The 12,864-nt window shown below is 41.7% G+C and overlaps 1 protein-coding gene across 9 annotated transcripts in view; it reads right to left on the reverse strand.

Moving 5' to 3' along the window:
* Window positions 1–12,864, reverse strand: part of ZNF236 (zinc finger protein 236) — a 105,145-nt gene that overhangs the window by 46,954 nt on the left and 45,327 nt on the right. For all 9 annotated transcript variants that reach the window (XM_024754805.1, XM_024754812.1, XM_024754807.1 and 6 more), the window contains 2 exons: window positions 6,623–6,895; window positions 5,134–5,337 (listed from right to left, as the gene is read on the reverse strand). In XM_024754805.1, the coding sequence (XP_024610573.1) occupies window positions 5,134–5,337; window positions 6,623–6,895 (477 nt within the window). The remainder of the gene's footprint in view (window positions 1–5,133; window positions 5,338–6,622; window positions 6,896–12,864) is intronic.

A 12,864-nucleotide genomic window follows, 5' to 3' on the forward strand; every position in this document is an offset into this window, starting at 1 on the left:
AAAAGCCGTACTGGGTGCTGGGGGCAGGGCTGTGCAGGGGTTCACTGCCTCCCAGTCAGACCTGAGGTCAGTTAGCAAAGTGGGGCTCCGGGTGAGTGCCTCCCTAGCCTGCAGTGCAGACACAAAGCTCATCAGATGGCAGAGCCGGGCTGCACCCCTAAGGCTCCAGGCTGCACCCGAGTCAGCACCTTCACAGAGCTCGCCACCCATCTGCCGCGGCAGGCCCTGACTTCCGGCCTGCACTGAAGCAGCCCGACGCCAGAAGCTACCGGGAGACTTCAGACTGGCTGTCTGCGCCAGGCCTTGAAGCTGTGAGCCCTGTAAGGCCCACAGACGATCCTCCTCTCCAAGTCACCCCCATTCTGGTGCAGGGTCCCCCCTCCAGCCCCACTGTTCTCCCAGCTCTTTCTCCTGTGGCTTCTGGAACCTATGTTCCACAGCAAACAAGTTCTCCATCATAAACAGGTCCCATAAACAGAATGTTGAGTTACTCCTTTCTTTTCCGAAACAGCAGGTCTGTGGTCAAGCGGCTGGCCTGGACGCTCCGGCTCCTAAGGCCCCCTCCAAGCCTGAGGAGCTCGAGCCTCCTGTCCCGGCCCAGCTCTGCCTCCCAGCCTGCCTTCGCTTCCTCCCCAGTCCCACCTGCCCTCCACGAATCGAATCCCTTTACCCAGTCCCTTGCCAATACGCTCTTGTGCAAGTCCTCTGGCCCTTTCTCAAATAATTCACAAGATCGTAAAAAGAAAAACAAAAGAATGTGCCCAGTAACACCCCTCAGAGACAGCCACAGTGAACGGTTTAGCCGCCACTCTAACAGAAGGGTTTGTAATGTGAAAACATAAGTGGGGTCAACCACACACACTGTTCTGGAACTACCTGTCCATACTTCATACATATACTTAACTCTCCAAGTCATTACATATGACATCATCCCCATCACCCTTTGGATGCTGGCAAGGAATTCCACCGTACCAGTGTACCCAGTTCCCTTAATGCACGTCTGGCGGACATTCTGCCTGTTTCTAACTGTACACTACTGCAGGGCTGCAATAAACAATCCAGTACATACAACTGTTACCTTATGTCTCCCCGCTAGACACAGAATTATAGTCTCTGGGCAGCATCCAGGTATATTTATTTTTAAACAGAACCCCAGACAATTCTGAGATCTTTGGCGGGGAGGGCAGGAGTCCCACCTTGAGCTCCTCAGAAAGTGAAATAACAGGCTTCATTTTTCCGATGCTTTATTTTTCACGTCTAATAATTTTACAAAGTTCTGTTAAAAAGCTAAGCTAGGGCTTCCCTGGTGGCACAGTGGTTGAGAGTCCACCTGCCGATGCAGGGGACACGGGTCCGTGCCCCGGTCCGGGAGGATCGCACATGCCGCGGAGCGGCTGGGCCCGTGAGCCATGGCCGCTGAGCCTGCGCGTCCGGAGCCTGTGCTCCGCAACGGGAGAGGCCACAGCAGTGAGAGGCCCGTGTACCGCAAAAAAAAAAAAGCAAGATAAATGCACTAATATCAATATGATTAAAACATGAATATAAACTTGGAAGATCAATCATTACAGCGCTGAGGTTTAAAATAATAGATAACCAGGGACTTCCCTGGTGGTGCAGTGGTCAAGGCTCTGCGCTCCCAACGCAGTGCGCCCAGGCTTCGATCCCTGGTCAGGGAACTAGATCCTGCATGTCGCAACTAAGAGTTTGCATGCCGCAACTAAGGAGCTGGCGAGCTGCAACTAAGGAGTCCATGAGCCACAGCTAAGGAGCCCGCCTGCTGCAACTAAGACCCGGTGCGACCAAATGAGTAAGTAAATAATTAACTAATTAATTAAAAACAAAACAAAAGCCCACTTTTAATTTAAAATAAATATATTTAAAAAATAATAGATAACCAAAGCCTGGCTCACTTCGAAGAAAATATTTTTCAAACATCTATGCTCCACAAAAATGGTGGGAGCATACACCATTACACAAACTCACACATACGCACAGTCATATATAGAAAACACAGTGATTTCTTTAAAGAAAAATAGATATGTCATATACACATATGATTTGAAAATCCAGAAGCAGCTACAGGTCAAAATATTACGATCAGCCTGACTCCAACGCTTGCCCCGTCTGCACACTGTTTTATTTAAACTTAGTTCTTGAATTTAGCAGAGAAAGCATTTAGAGCACAGTACACCGCACGTCTAGTGAAAAGCGCCCCAAGTGCAACGGACTACACGGTATCTGTGCTCAGTAAAGACTAGTGGTGCTCGATGCCAAGACCCAGTGGCCATGTGGGCCCCTGGCGGCTCCTCCACACTCCTGCACCGGGGCGCAAGGCTGACGGGTGCGGGAGGAAGCGAGCTGTACTGACCACACGCTGATCCAGGAGTCTGAAGCCCCAGGTTCTAGATCTACCATGAGCTCTAGTTGTAGAACCTAAAAGCAATGTTAGAATCCTCTCTAGGGCCCACATTTTACATCTGTGAAAATGAAGAGTGAGGAATGTAGGCAAGTTTGGGAAAGACTGTTTTTAAGTTCCCACGCAGCTCTGGGAGTTTTTAGAATTACACAACTATATGTGACTGTTCTATCCAACAATGCTCCCTTAATATGCAGAGATTAAGTTACTTGCTGGAGTATTTTTTTATGCATTCTAATACTTTCCTAAGCGACAGTAATTAGTGTAAAAGGTATTGAGCTTCAAGTAACTAGACTGGACTGGAACATCTCATCTCCCAGTTAAGTCATATAATTGTAACTAATCTATGCTAAACCCTCTCTGGCATGTTTTTATCAAGATCTGTCCCCCAAACATAATTACAGTCACACTTTTTCTACACAGGCCCCAAGGAGCTCAGATTCTAAGAGAAGAGACAGACACAAATACAAATAATGACGACGTGTAAAATAAATATTTTACATTTTACAATGTGAAGCCAGCTCTATGAATCACTTCCCCCATGTGTCCCACTCAGCCTAGAACAAAGGAGATTTCTGCTTCCACTAATTTCGTCTAAGATACAGGTGTCTGTGAAGCTAAAAGCACAATGTTCTCCATTTTGACCTCGGAAAAAGTCTGGAGAATCAGGGCTCCAGTTCAACTCAACTAAGGATTTGTAAACTTAACGGCAAGAAACCCACCACAGGTGTGTAACCTGAGTCATGGCAACCTGAAACAACTGGTAATTTGAGGGTTACCCTCAAGCATGAAGGATAATTCTAGGGCTGCTAAGTAAGTTTTTAGTCTGTCCTAACTTTTAGAGATTTTTTTGCACTTCAAGAATAACACAAATCACTGAGAACCTAGAGACTACAGTGAAGATTAAATACACATTAAGTGAAATTGGTCTGTTGTTTTGCTCTGTGAGCTGCCACAGCTGCACAAGGACATCAGAGTGTTCTAACCCACCATGGGAGTTCCGATCAGTGTCTACACCCTAAACAATTAAACACCCTAAGAATTACAGTTCCTAGGAAGCTTAGCAGAAATCATACGTAAAATCATCGCAGGCTGGTATTTGGGGAGTATGCTCTTAAACTTGTTGTCTCTTGGGGGTTTTCCATTTCTGCTAGAGTCAGTTCTGATAAGCACGTTATTCTAGAAAAAATCCACTTCATCTAAATTTTCAAGTGTATTAGCAAAATGCTGTAGAGTATCTGCAAACAATTTTTATCTCATCTGTATCTGTGCTTACAGCTTGACTCTCATTCCTAATACTACAGATATTTTCTCGGTCTTTAGTTTACTAGAGACGTGTCAAGCTATCTATTCTACTGTTAACTTTTTAAACATTGTAAAATTATGTTCACTAGAATTTTGTCTTCTATCTTAAATTATTATACTTATTAATTATTTTTTGCTACTTGCTTTTTTATTTTTCTACCTTTTTGAGTTATATATTTTATTTATTTTTGTTCTTATTTTTTAGTAAGAAATACTTCTCAAAAGCTGTTATCAGTCTTTTCTGATAATAGCTTTGGTCCATCCCACTGTTTATAAAAACGTTCCCATTTCTAGGATGTAATTGCAGTTTTGAGTCTTACTTTTCCATAGAATGAAACTTTAGATAGCTACTTTCTATTAATTTATGTTTTCAGTGAACGGTAATCAAAGACTGTATCCTTCACAGTACCTATTTCTGAAAACCTGAAACTTCTCTATACCCTAGAATGTGATCAACTTCTATTTCATGCATATTTAAAAGAGTGCGTACTTTGGAGTAGAAGGCTTTAAAGCCATTCAATCACCCTTTTGATATGTGCGCTTCAAATCCTCCTCAGTCTCACTGTGTTTACACCAATCTAATTGAGGGTCTCTCACTCTGGTTCAGAATTTGAATATTTCTCCTTTCTTCTGTTTTTGGTTTATATATTTTGATGCTATGCTCCTAGATACATAAAAGCTCGTGACTATTGATCACCTTATTAGTGGACTATAGCTGACATTAGTCTACAGTATCTCTCTCTTTTTTTTTTTACCATTTTTTATTTATATTAAATTATGTTTTATTTGATATTAATTTTGTTCAGACTAGATTATCTCACCTAAGACGATGAAATACAGGAGAACTGCATAAAAATGTAAATTCTTGCACAAAACTTAATGAGTTTCCTTTAATCTTGTTTTAGGACCTACAAAAATCATTTCTCTGAAGATTCTCATGAACTGTGTTTTTTTAGTTAGCTAACAAAATCATAATTTACCTTGATCATAACAACACCAAGCCTAAAAAGAACTTAAAAGCTGGCAGATTTACCTTTTAATCCGAAGGTTAAAGCAGCCCAGATAACGATCTGTTACACAGCGTGCAGGGCTTCTAAGATGTAAATGACACAGCATACTGTGTGCCCCACTCAGGACACCCATCCACCTCACAGGTCCACTGAGGTACAGTCTTCCTTGGTGAGGACTCACATATGAACATCTTCACTTACACAGCACTTCCCTCTTACCGAGAACATAATCTGAGCAGCAGTTGAGCCAGAACTAGGATCTTAATTTAATTGTGAAACGTGCTGGCCCATAAAGCAAAACAATCCTTAACACCTCCACTGGCACCACACATACAACTATCTAACTACACAGACCACGATGTTCATACACCCTGTGCAAAGCACCAGGGAGGACAACCTTACCTACGTCTGTTATGAGGATCGGCTCCTGCAAAGGAATATCGGGGACTGGAACGTTCGCCTTGCCAACACGAACTTTTGCAGGTTTACGCTGGTGCCTCATCTTTCTTAACTCCGTGTGCTTAAAGTGAGAAGCAATGTGAGTCTTCCTGTGGCCTGAGGTTCGAAATTTCTTGTCACAGTGAGGACAAGCAAAAGGTCTGACTCCTGATAAAAAATAAAATAGACTGTAGAATTATTCCAAAGAAATACATCTCAGTTAACGCCAACATAAAATTCTAGTATTTTAATACTGATTTGAATTCTCAATTTGTTGTTTCATGCCATATGTTTGTAATTTCATGGATATTATAAATTAACAGTTATTCTCGTTTGCATTCAGTGCACGTTACAGATGTTAAGGCATGTAATAAGAGCATTTTAAGTAAAAAAAAAAAAGGGCATTTACCATTTTCAGGAGAAAGCCTAAAATTGTAAAATGGATGTTCAAACAACCAGTAGTCCTTAAGACACTAAAGTGAGTAAGGCTGCTCTCCTCTCTCAAATCATCCTCTCTGTAACTGGAATAACAACGGGGCCCCAGGTTTGCTGCTGGGATTCTACACACTTGTGTTTGCAGAGCGCTTAGCAGTGCCAGCATTTGGGAAACGAGCAGTAAATGGTGGTTGTTTGATTGTAAATAATAATGTCACTGCTGATGATGGCAGTGAGAACATCCTTTCAACAATCCTCTGCTGACTTCCCTTTTCTGAAGGAAACTTCCTTTTCTTACAATTTTACTGGCAAATGAAAACGCAGACTCCAAAGAAAGGCGTATATCAAAACAGTCTCATTTCAGCTTTTTCAAATACTCATCCACATGCTCAGCTCAGCCCAGGAACCTCAAAGGGTTAGGAGAAGTTACTGCTAATGGGTACAGGGTTTCTTTTGGGGGTGATAAAAATGTTCGAAAATTAGATAGTGGCATGGGTTGCACAATTCTGAAATGCACACTTTAAAAGAGCGAATTTTATGATTTGTGAATTATATCTCAATAAAACTGCTATGAACAGAACTGGAGCCTGAATATGGAAGTTCTCGTGCCCTAATACTGATGACAAAATATCCGACAGGCAGAGTGGGTATTGATATTAAGGTCCCAGCCTGAAGGGTGCCAGCTAAAACCCAGAGGCCCCACGGGGGCGATGCCAGCCTCCTCCTCGGGAAGGCCCTCCTGGGCTGCATCTGAATCCCGTCACCCACAGCGGTCTCCCCTCCTCACTCCCTGCACTCCTGCCCTCACTCGTAAGTGGTACAGTTTAATGCTCCCTCTTCGGGCCATCGGCTCCATGAGGACCAAGGTCACGTGGACTTTGTTCAACAGCATGTGCCGTGTGCCCAGCCCGCAGAAGGTCACTGTCACACTCACTGAAATAAAGAGCAACGGGCGCTCCACACGCCCAGCCACCAGCGCAGACCCCGCCGTGAACCACCTGCGGCGGCAGGCCCGTACCTGTGTGCAGGCGAACGTGCACCTTGAGGCTCCCCGAGGTGGAGAAGCTCTTCATGCAGCACTGGCACTTGAACGCCTTGACGCCCGAGTGCGTTTTGACGTGGGCTGTCAGCGTGCTCTTCACGGCGAAAGCCCGGAAGCACTGCGGGCACTTGAAGGGCTTCTCGTGGGTGTGGATGCGGATGTGGCGCACCAGGTCGCTGGGCTTGCGGAACTCCTTGGTGCAGTAGGGACACACGTGCCATCGCACACCATTCTCCTCGCGGATCGACCCTGGAGGAAGATTACAATGAGAAGGGTCCAGCTTGGCCTCGAAACCGCATTTCACCAATTAATGTCCTTCTAGGCTTAGATTTAGATAGCACATCATACCTATAAAAAGCTATAGACTTTTTGCCACAGCAGAGGATATATGATCAACTGTGGAAAAAGCTGAAATTTCCATAATAACTGAAATGACTGATGACTATGATTGAATCTTGCAGAAAATCCTAACAGTCCCATATGAACACAAATTAGCCTAAGAGAGATAAGAACGCTAACTAGACAGGTACTATGATATAAATCAAGAATCAGCAGGGCAGACTTAGTCTGCTATAAGTGTAAGTAACAGTAGGTGTGATCAAATGACTCCAAAATTAACTCAAAGAACATGAAAAGAAGGAATGAACTTACAGTAAGTATCGTCTGAGCTGATCTGTTATCACTAATAAAAAATGCAAATAAAAATGAGGAAATGGTAAATTCTTATGCTATAGAAAGGAAGTGATAAATAGTTAAAACAAAGAAATAGCATATTTGATCATGAATGAGTTCATGATTTATGATCAAATATAGAAGATTCTTTTGCAATGCTAAATATTGCATTTGGCCAAAAAGTGCCTTCGGTTTTTAAGTAAAAATAAAAGATGCATTTTTCATTTTCACCAAGGACTTTACTGAACAACGTATTCACCCTTTTGTTCCACTACCTTCTGCCATTTTTCAGGCAACTCCGTAATTCCATCTTCCCCAAACTTCTTATCTTTTTGAGCAAAGAACTGTTGCAGGTACCTTTTACAATATTCCAGGGAATTAAACTGTTTTCCATTAAGATAATTTTGTAAAGACCAAAATAAATGGAAACCTGAAGGTGCAATGTCTGGTGAATATGGCGGATGAATCAGAACTTCCCAGCCAAGCTGTGACAGTTTCTGCCTGGTCATCAAATGAACATGCGGTCTTGTGTTATCCTGATGGAAGACTATGCGTTCTCTGTTGACTAGTCCTGGACGCTTTTCATCGAGTGCTGCTTTCAGTTGGTCTAAATGGGAGCAGTACTTGTCGGAACTGTTTGGTTTTCCAGAAGGAGCTCATGATAGAGGCCTCCCTTCCAATCCCACCATATACACATCACCTTCCTTGGGTGAAGACCGGCCTTTGGTGTGGTTGGTGGTGGTTCATTTCGCTTGCCCCGTGATCTCTTCCGTTCCACATTATTGTACAGTATCCACTTGTCACCGCCCGTCACAATTTATTTTAAAAACGGAACGTTTTCTCTTCATTACGTTTAAGTAGAGAATCGCATGTGGAAATACGGTCAAGGTTTTTTTCGCTTAACTCATGTAGAACCCAAACATCAAAGCGATTAACACAGTCAAGCTGGTGCAAATAACTTTCAGCGCCTGATCTGGATATCTGGAGTATGTCGGCTATCTCCCGCATGGTATAACGTTGACTGCTCTCAATTAATGTCTCGATTTGATCACTATCAACTTCAAGTAGTCTACCCGACCGTGGCGCATCGTCCAGCGAGAAATCTCCAGCACGAACCTTCACAGACCACGAACCTTCACAGACCACGGACCTTCACAGGCCACGGACCTTCACAGGCCACGGGCCTCCACAGGCCACGGGCCTCCACAGGCCACGGACCTTCACAGACCACGGACCTCCACAGGCCACGGGCCTCCACAGGCCACGGACCTCCACAGGCCGCGGACCTCCACAGGCCACGGGCCTTCACAGGCCACGGGCCTTCACAGACCACGGACCTTCACAGGCCACGGACCTTCACAGGCCACGGGCCTTCACAGACCACGGACCTTCACAGGCCACGGACCTTCACAGGCCACGGACCTTCACAGGCCACGGACTTCTGACGCGTTCGATCAGCCACAGCACCTTCTCCATACACTGCACAAATCTTTCCTTGTGTTTCGGTTGCGTTTTTACCTTTCTTGAAATAATAACGCGTAATATGCTGAAAATGTTGCTTTTTTTCTTCTCTTCAATATTAAAATGGCTACACAAAAATTCACCAGTTAAGTCTTTTTTTAAATGCACGCTGATAGGACAGCTGTCACATACAATCTAACAAAATTGTTTCGAATGAGTTAAAGACAACTAAGTGCTACTAGACCCATCTTACGGAAAATACCAAACGAACCTTTCGGCCAGCCCCATACTGTTATTCAACCTTGATCCAGGTTTGAAGCTATTCCTCTCAGAAGAAAAATCACAAGTGGAATTTATGGAAATATAATTAGTAAAATAATACCTAAACTGGCAAATTTCTAATTTGGCAGAATCAGCTTTTTAAATTTCAATTAGATGTATTCGCCAGAAATTAAACAGACACCTACAATAGGTAAGGAATACACTTGAAATCAAAGAGATTTGGGCCCTGCTAATGAAATTCATCAGAAAATTTTCACTCTTTATTTAACTGTGTCTTTACAGACAGACATAGTTTTATTAGGGAAAAGGAAAGCTCTTTGTTTCCTTCTCTTTGTTATCAGTCAATACAAGGAATTTTCCTTACGTGCTAGTGAATCTGTAAGGAGAGAAAATGTATTTTCCTGAATATAACACTCTTTATGGGACTAATTAACATAGAGAAAGAGGTTAGGTAAAAGAATGAAAAGTAATATTTTTCTAAAAACAAGAACAAAGAGAGGAACATACACACACCACGGCGGGTGGGGGGTAAAGAGTAGAAAACAAAGGAAATGGTTTTTAAAGTGAGAGAAAGATATTTATTTTAGGTGATACTGCTTATATTAAGGAAGTCTAAAACTTAAGATTGCTTAAAACTAATAGGTATTAGAAGAAGTGCAATAATTACCTAAAGGTCTTATCATGACAAATCAGAAAAACAACGTACAAAGAGATAAGACAGAACCATAATATCTGTCAGCTAAAATCTGGAAATCATCTCCCCAAATCAAGACTTTTTTTCCAAACAAAAATGAAAATATGTCTTTAATTACATAAGATGACATAAAACTGTCACCAGGTTCTAATTATTTCTGGGAATGAACTGGAAGAGAGATACAAACTGGCAGCTGAAGCTTCAAACCTGAAGCTGTCTCCAAATCTGGCCTGTATATGTTTTGTTTGGCCCAGGCAGTGTTAGAAAAAGAAAACTGAATCCAGATTTCTGACCCTTTGACAAAATGAACGATATGGAAAACCAGTTCTGCATTCCCACGTGGCAATCTTTCTTGGTGCTGGGCAATAGCTTTTCTCTTCAAACACATTAATAAATTTTGAAAGAAAAAACATGCATAATCATCTTCAAGACGAAAAGGTATTTACTAAAATTCAACGTCTAGTTTTAAGTTTTAAAAAACTGCCTAAAAACAGGAGGAGGTGAATAAAACATATCAATATAACATTTGACTTGACAGGAAAATACTAAAAGCAATCCTATTAAGGTGAGGAAAGAGTCCACTATCACACTGCCATTAATTTATCATGTTTGAGAGATACCAGCCAACGTAACTAGATAAGAAATGCACAGTAATAACTATAAAGGAAAAGGTAAAATCACTGTTTACAAATGATATGATTATACACCTAAAAAACTAAAACTCAGAAAGAGGCCCACATTTTAATACGTGAAAATCAACATCCTTCATACCTACCAACAAAATCCAGAAGAAGATTTAAAAATACTACTAAAATATGGATAAAAAAAAGATCTGAGTAAATGGAAATGCATAATACCCTATTCTTTTTTCTTAAGTTATTCTTTTTATTGAATGAAAGATTCTTTAAGTTCTATAGTGCTTTACAATTTTCAAAAGTTTCACACACATGATTTCATATAATCCCCTATTAACCCTTTTCTTTGGTATAAAGACAAAAATTTATAATGGCATCAATTCTCTCTGATTAAATCACTTATATACAAATACCAATAGGGATTCTTTTAGAACTAGTCTTGGAAGTTTAGCAGTCACTTTTAAAGTACATATGAAAATATAAATATGTGAAAACAGTAAAAAATACACTTTAAAGAAAAGTGTAGTGAGAGAGGACTAGGTATCCTAGTTATAAAACACACGATAAAGCTAAAACCATTTGGTATCACAACACATGAATAAAAAGACAGATTACTGGAATAAAGTCCAGAAAAGACCCATACAGGTTTGAGAGTGTAATACATGATAAAGGCAGCATTGCTTTCCAGCAGGAAAAATGTGACTTATTCAATAAATGGTGTCTAGGCAGCTGGATGCCCATCTGGAAACAAAAAATAAAACTGAGTCAAAGATTTGGTTTAAAATATGAGAATAAACAGATGGTAACTGGACATATCATGGTGATCATTTTGTAATGATGTATAAAAAAATGAAAGTATAAGTGTTAGATAAAAGAGGCACTTTTTCCATAATGTCAGTGTTGAATTCGAGTTGAACACGAGTCCAAAAGTCATAAAACACTGACAAATTTGGCTACATAAAAACATTTCTCCCCCTTTTGCTATATAAAAAGAAGATGCCTCTCCCTTTTAACTCAAAAGCCAAACAAATTAGAAAAGAATACGTGCCATAGATACAGCTCACAAAATACTACTAGGTAAAGAGAAAACGAATGCAGCAGAGCATTTAGCACTTGGAGGATCTAGATGAAGGCAGAAGGCAATTCTCCGTATTTACTGTTCCTGCAATATTTCTAGTAAGCCTGCAATTATTTCAAAATCAGTACTTTAAAACAATCTTTACAGAACTTACCCTCTGAAAGCTCTGACACTTGCAGAAATGTACCCTACAGATATACACGTATCCATGACAGCATTACTGGTACTGGCAAATACCTAAATATTATTTACCCATAAAAGGGAATACTATTCAGGCATCTTGTAAAACAAGCTATCAGGTGGGGAAAAGTGAACCACAAAATAATACATACAGTATGCCATACATCCTGCTAAAAAACAATAATATATAATAATATGCCTAAGCTTGTTTAAAAGACACAGAAGACCCCAGTGACGGCAGCTGCCTGAGGGAGGGGCGCATGGAGGACCAAGATGAGCAGGCAGGGGACTCCCCGCTTTCCACTGTACCCCATCGTGTACCTTTTGAATTGTGGGGCACGAGCAAGTTTCACCTGCTTTTAAAGTAACTTTAAAACGTACGTATTCATTACGCACTTGGTATGTGTCAGGCGCTATTCAGTTCTCTTCCATTTATTCTATCCCTTTTATCTACCCCTGTTACAGGTGAGGAAGCTGACATTTTAAAGGTTAACTGACTTTATTAAAGCTTCATAATGGGGGGTGCTGGGAAGATGGCGGAAGAGTAAGATGTGGAGATCACCTTCCTCCCCACAGATACACCAGAAATACATCTACACGTGGAGCAACTCCTACAGAACACCTACTGAACGCTGGCAGAAGACCTCAGACCTCCCAAAAGGTAAGAAACTCCCCACGTACCTGGGTAGGGCAAAAGAAAAAACAGAGACAAAAGAATAGGGACGGAACGTGCACCACTGGGAGGGAGCCATTTCCACACACTAGGAAGCCCCTTCGCTGGCGGAGACTGCGGGTGGCGGAGGGGGGAGCTTCGGAGCCGCAGAGGAGAGCACAGCAACAGGGGTGCGGAGGACAAAGCGGAGAGATTCCCGCACAGAGGATCGGGGCCGACCGGCACTCACCAGCCCGAGAGGCAGTTTTAAATTTTTTTCTTAATAATTTTATTAGCTTTATTATACTTTCCTTCCTTCCTTCCTTCCTTCCTTTCTTCTTTCCTTCCTTCCCTCCCTCCCTCCTTTAGACAATGAAATATCCCAAATTGAGGAGGTGGACTTTAAGAGCAAGATTTATGATTTTTTCCCCTTTACCTCTTTTTGTGAGGGTGCATGTGTATGCTTCTATGTAAGATTTTGTCTGTATAGCTTTGCTTCCACCATTTGTCCTAAGGTTCTATCCGTCCCTTTTTTTTTTCTAATTATTTTTTAATTCAATAACT

Source organism: Neophocaena asiaeorientalis, unplaced genomic scaffold (genome assembly GCF_003031525.2).
Source record: "Neophocaena asiaeorientalis asiaeorientalis breed wild unplaced genomic scaffold, Neophocaena_asiaeorientalis_V1.1 scaffold124, whole genome shotgun sequence".
In the NCBI taxonomy this organism is placed as follows: domain Eukaryota; kingdom Metazoa; phylum Chordata; class Mammalia; order Artiodactyla; family Phocoenidae; genus Neophocaena; species Neophocaena asiaeorientalis.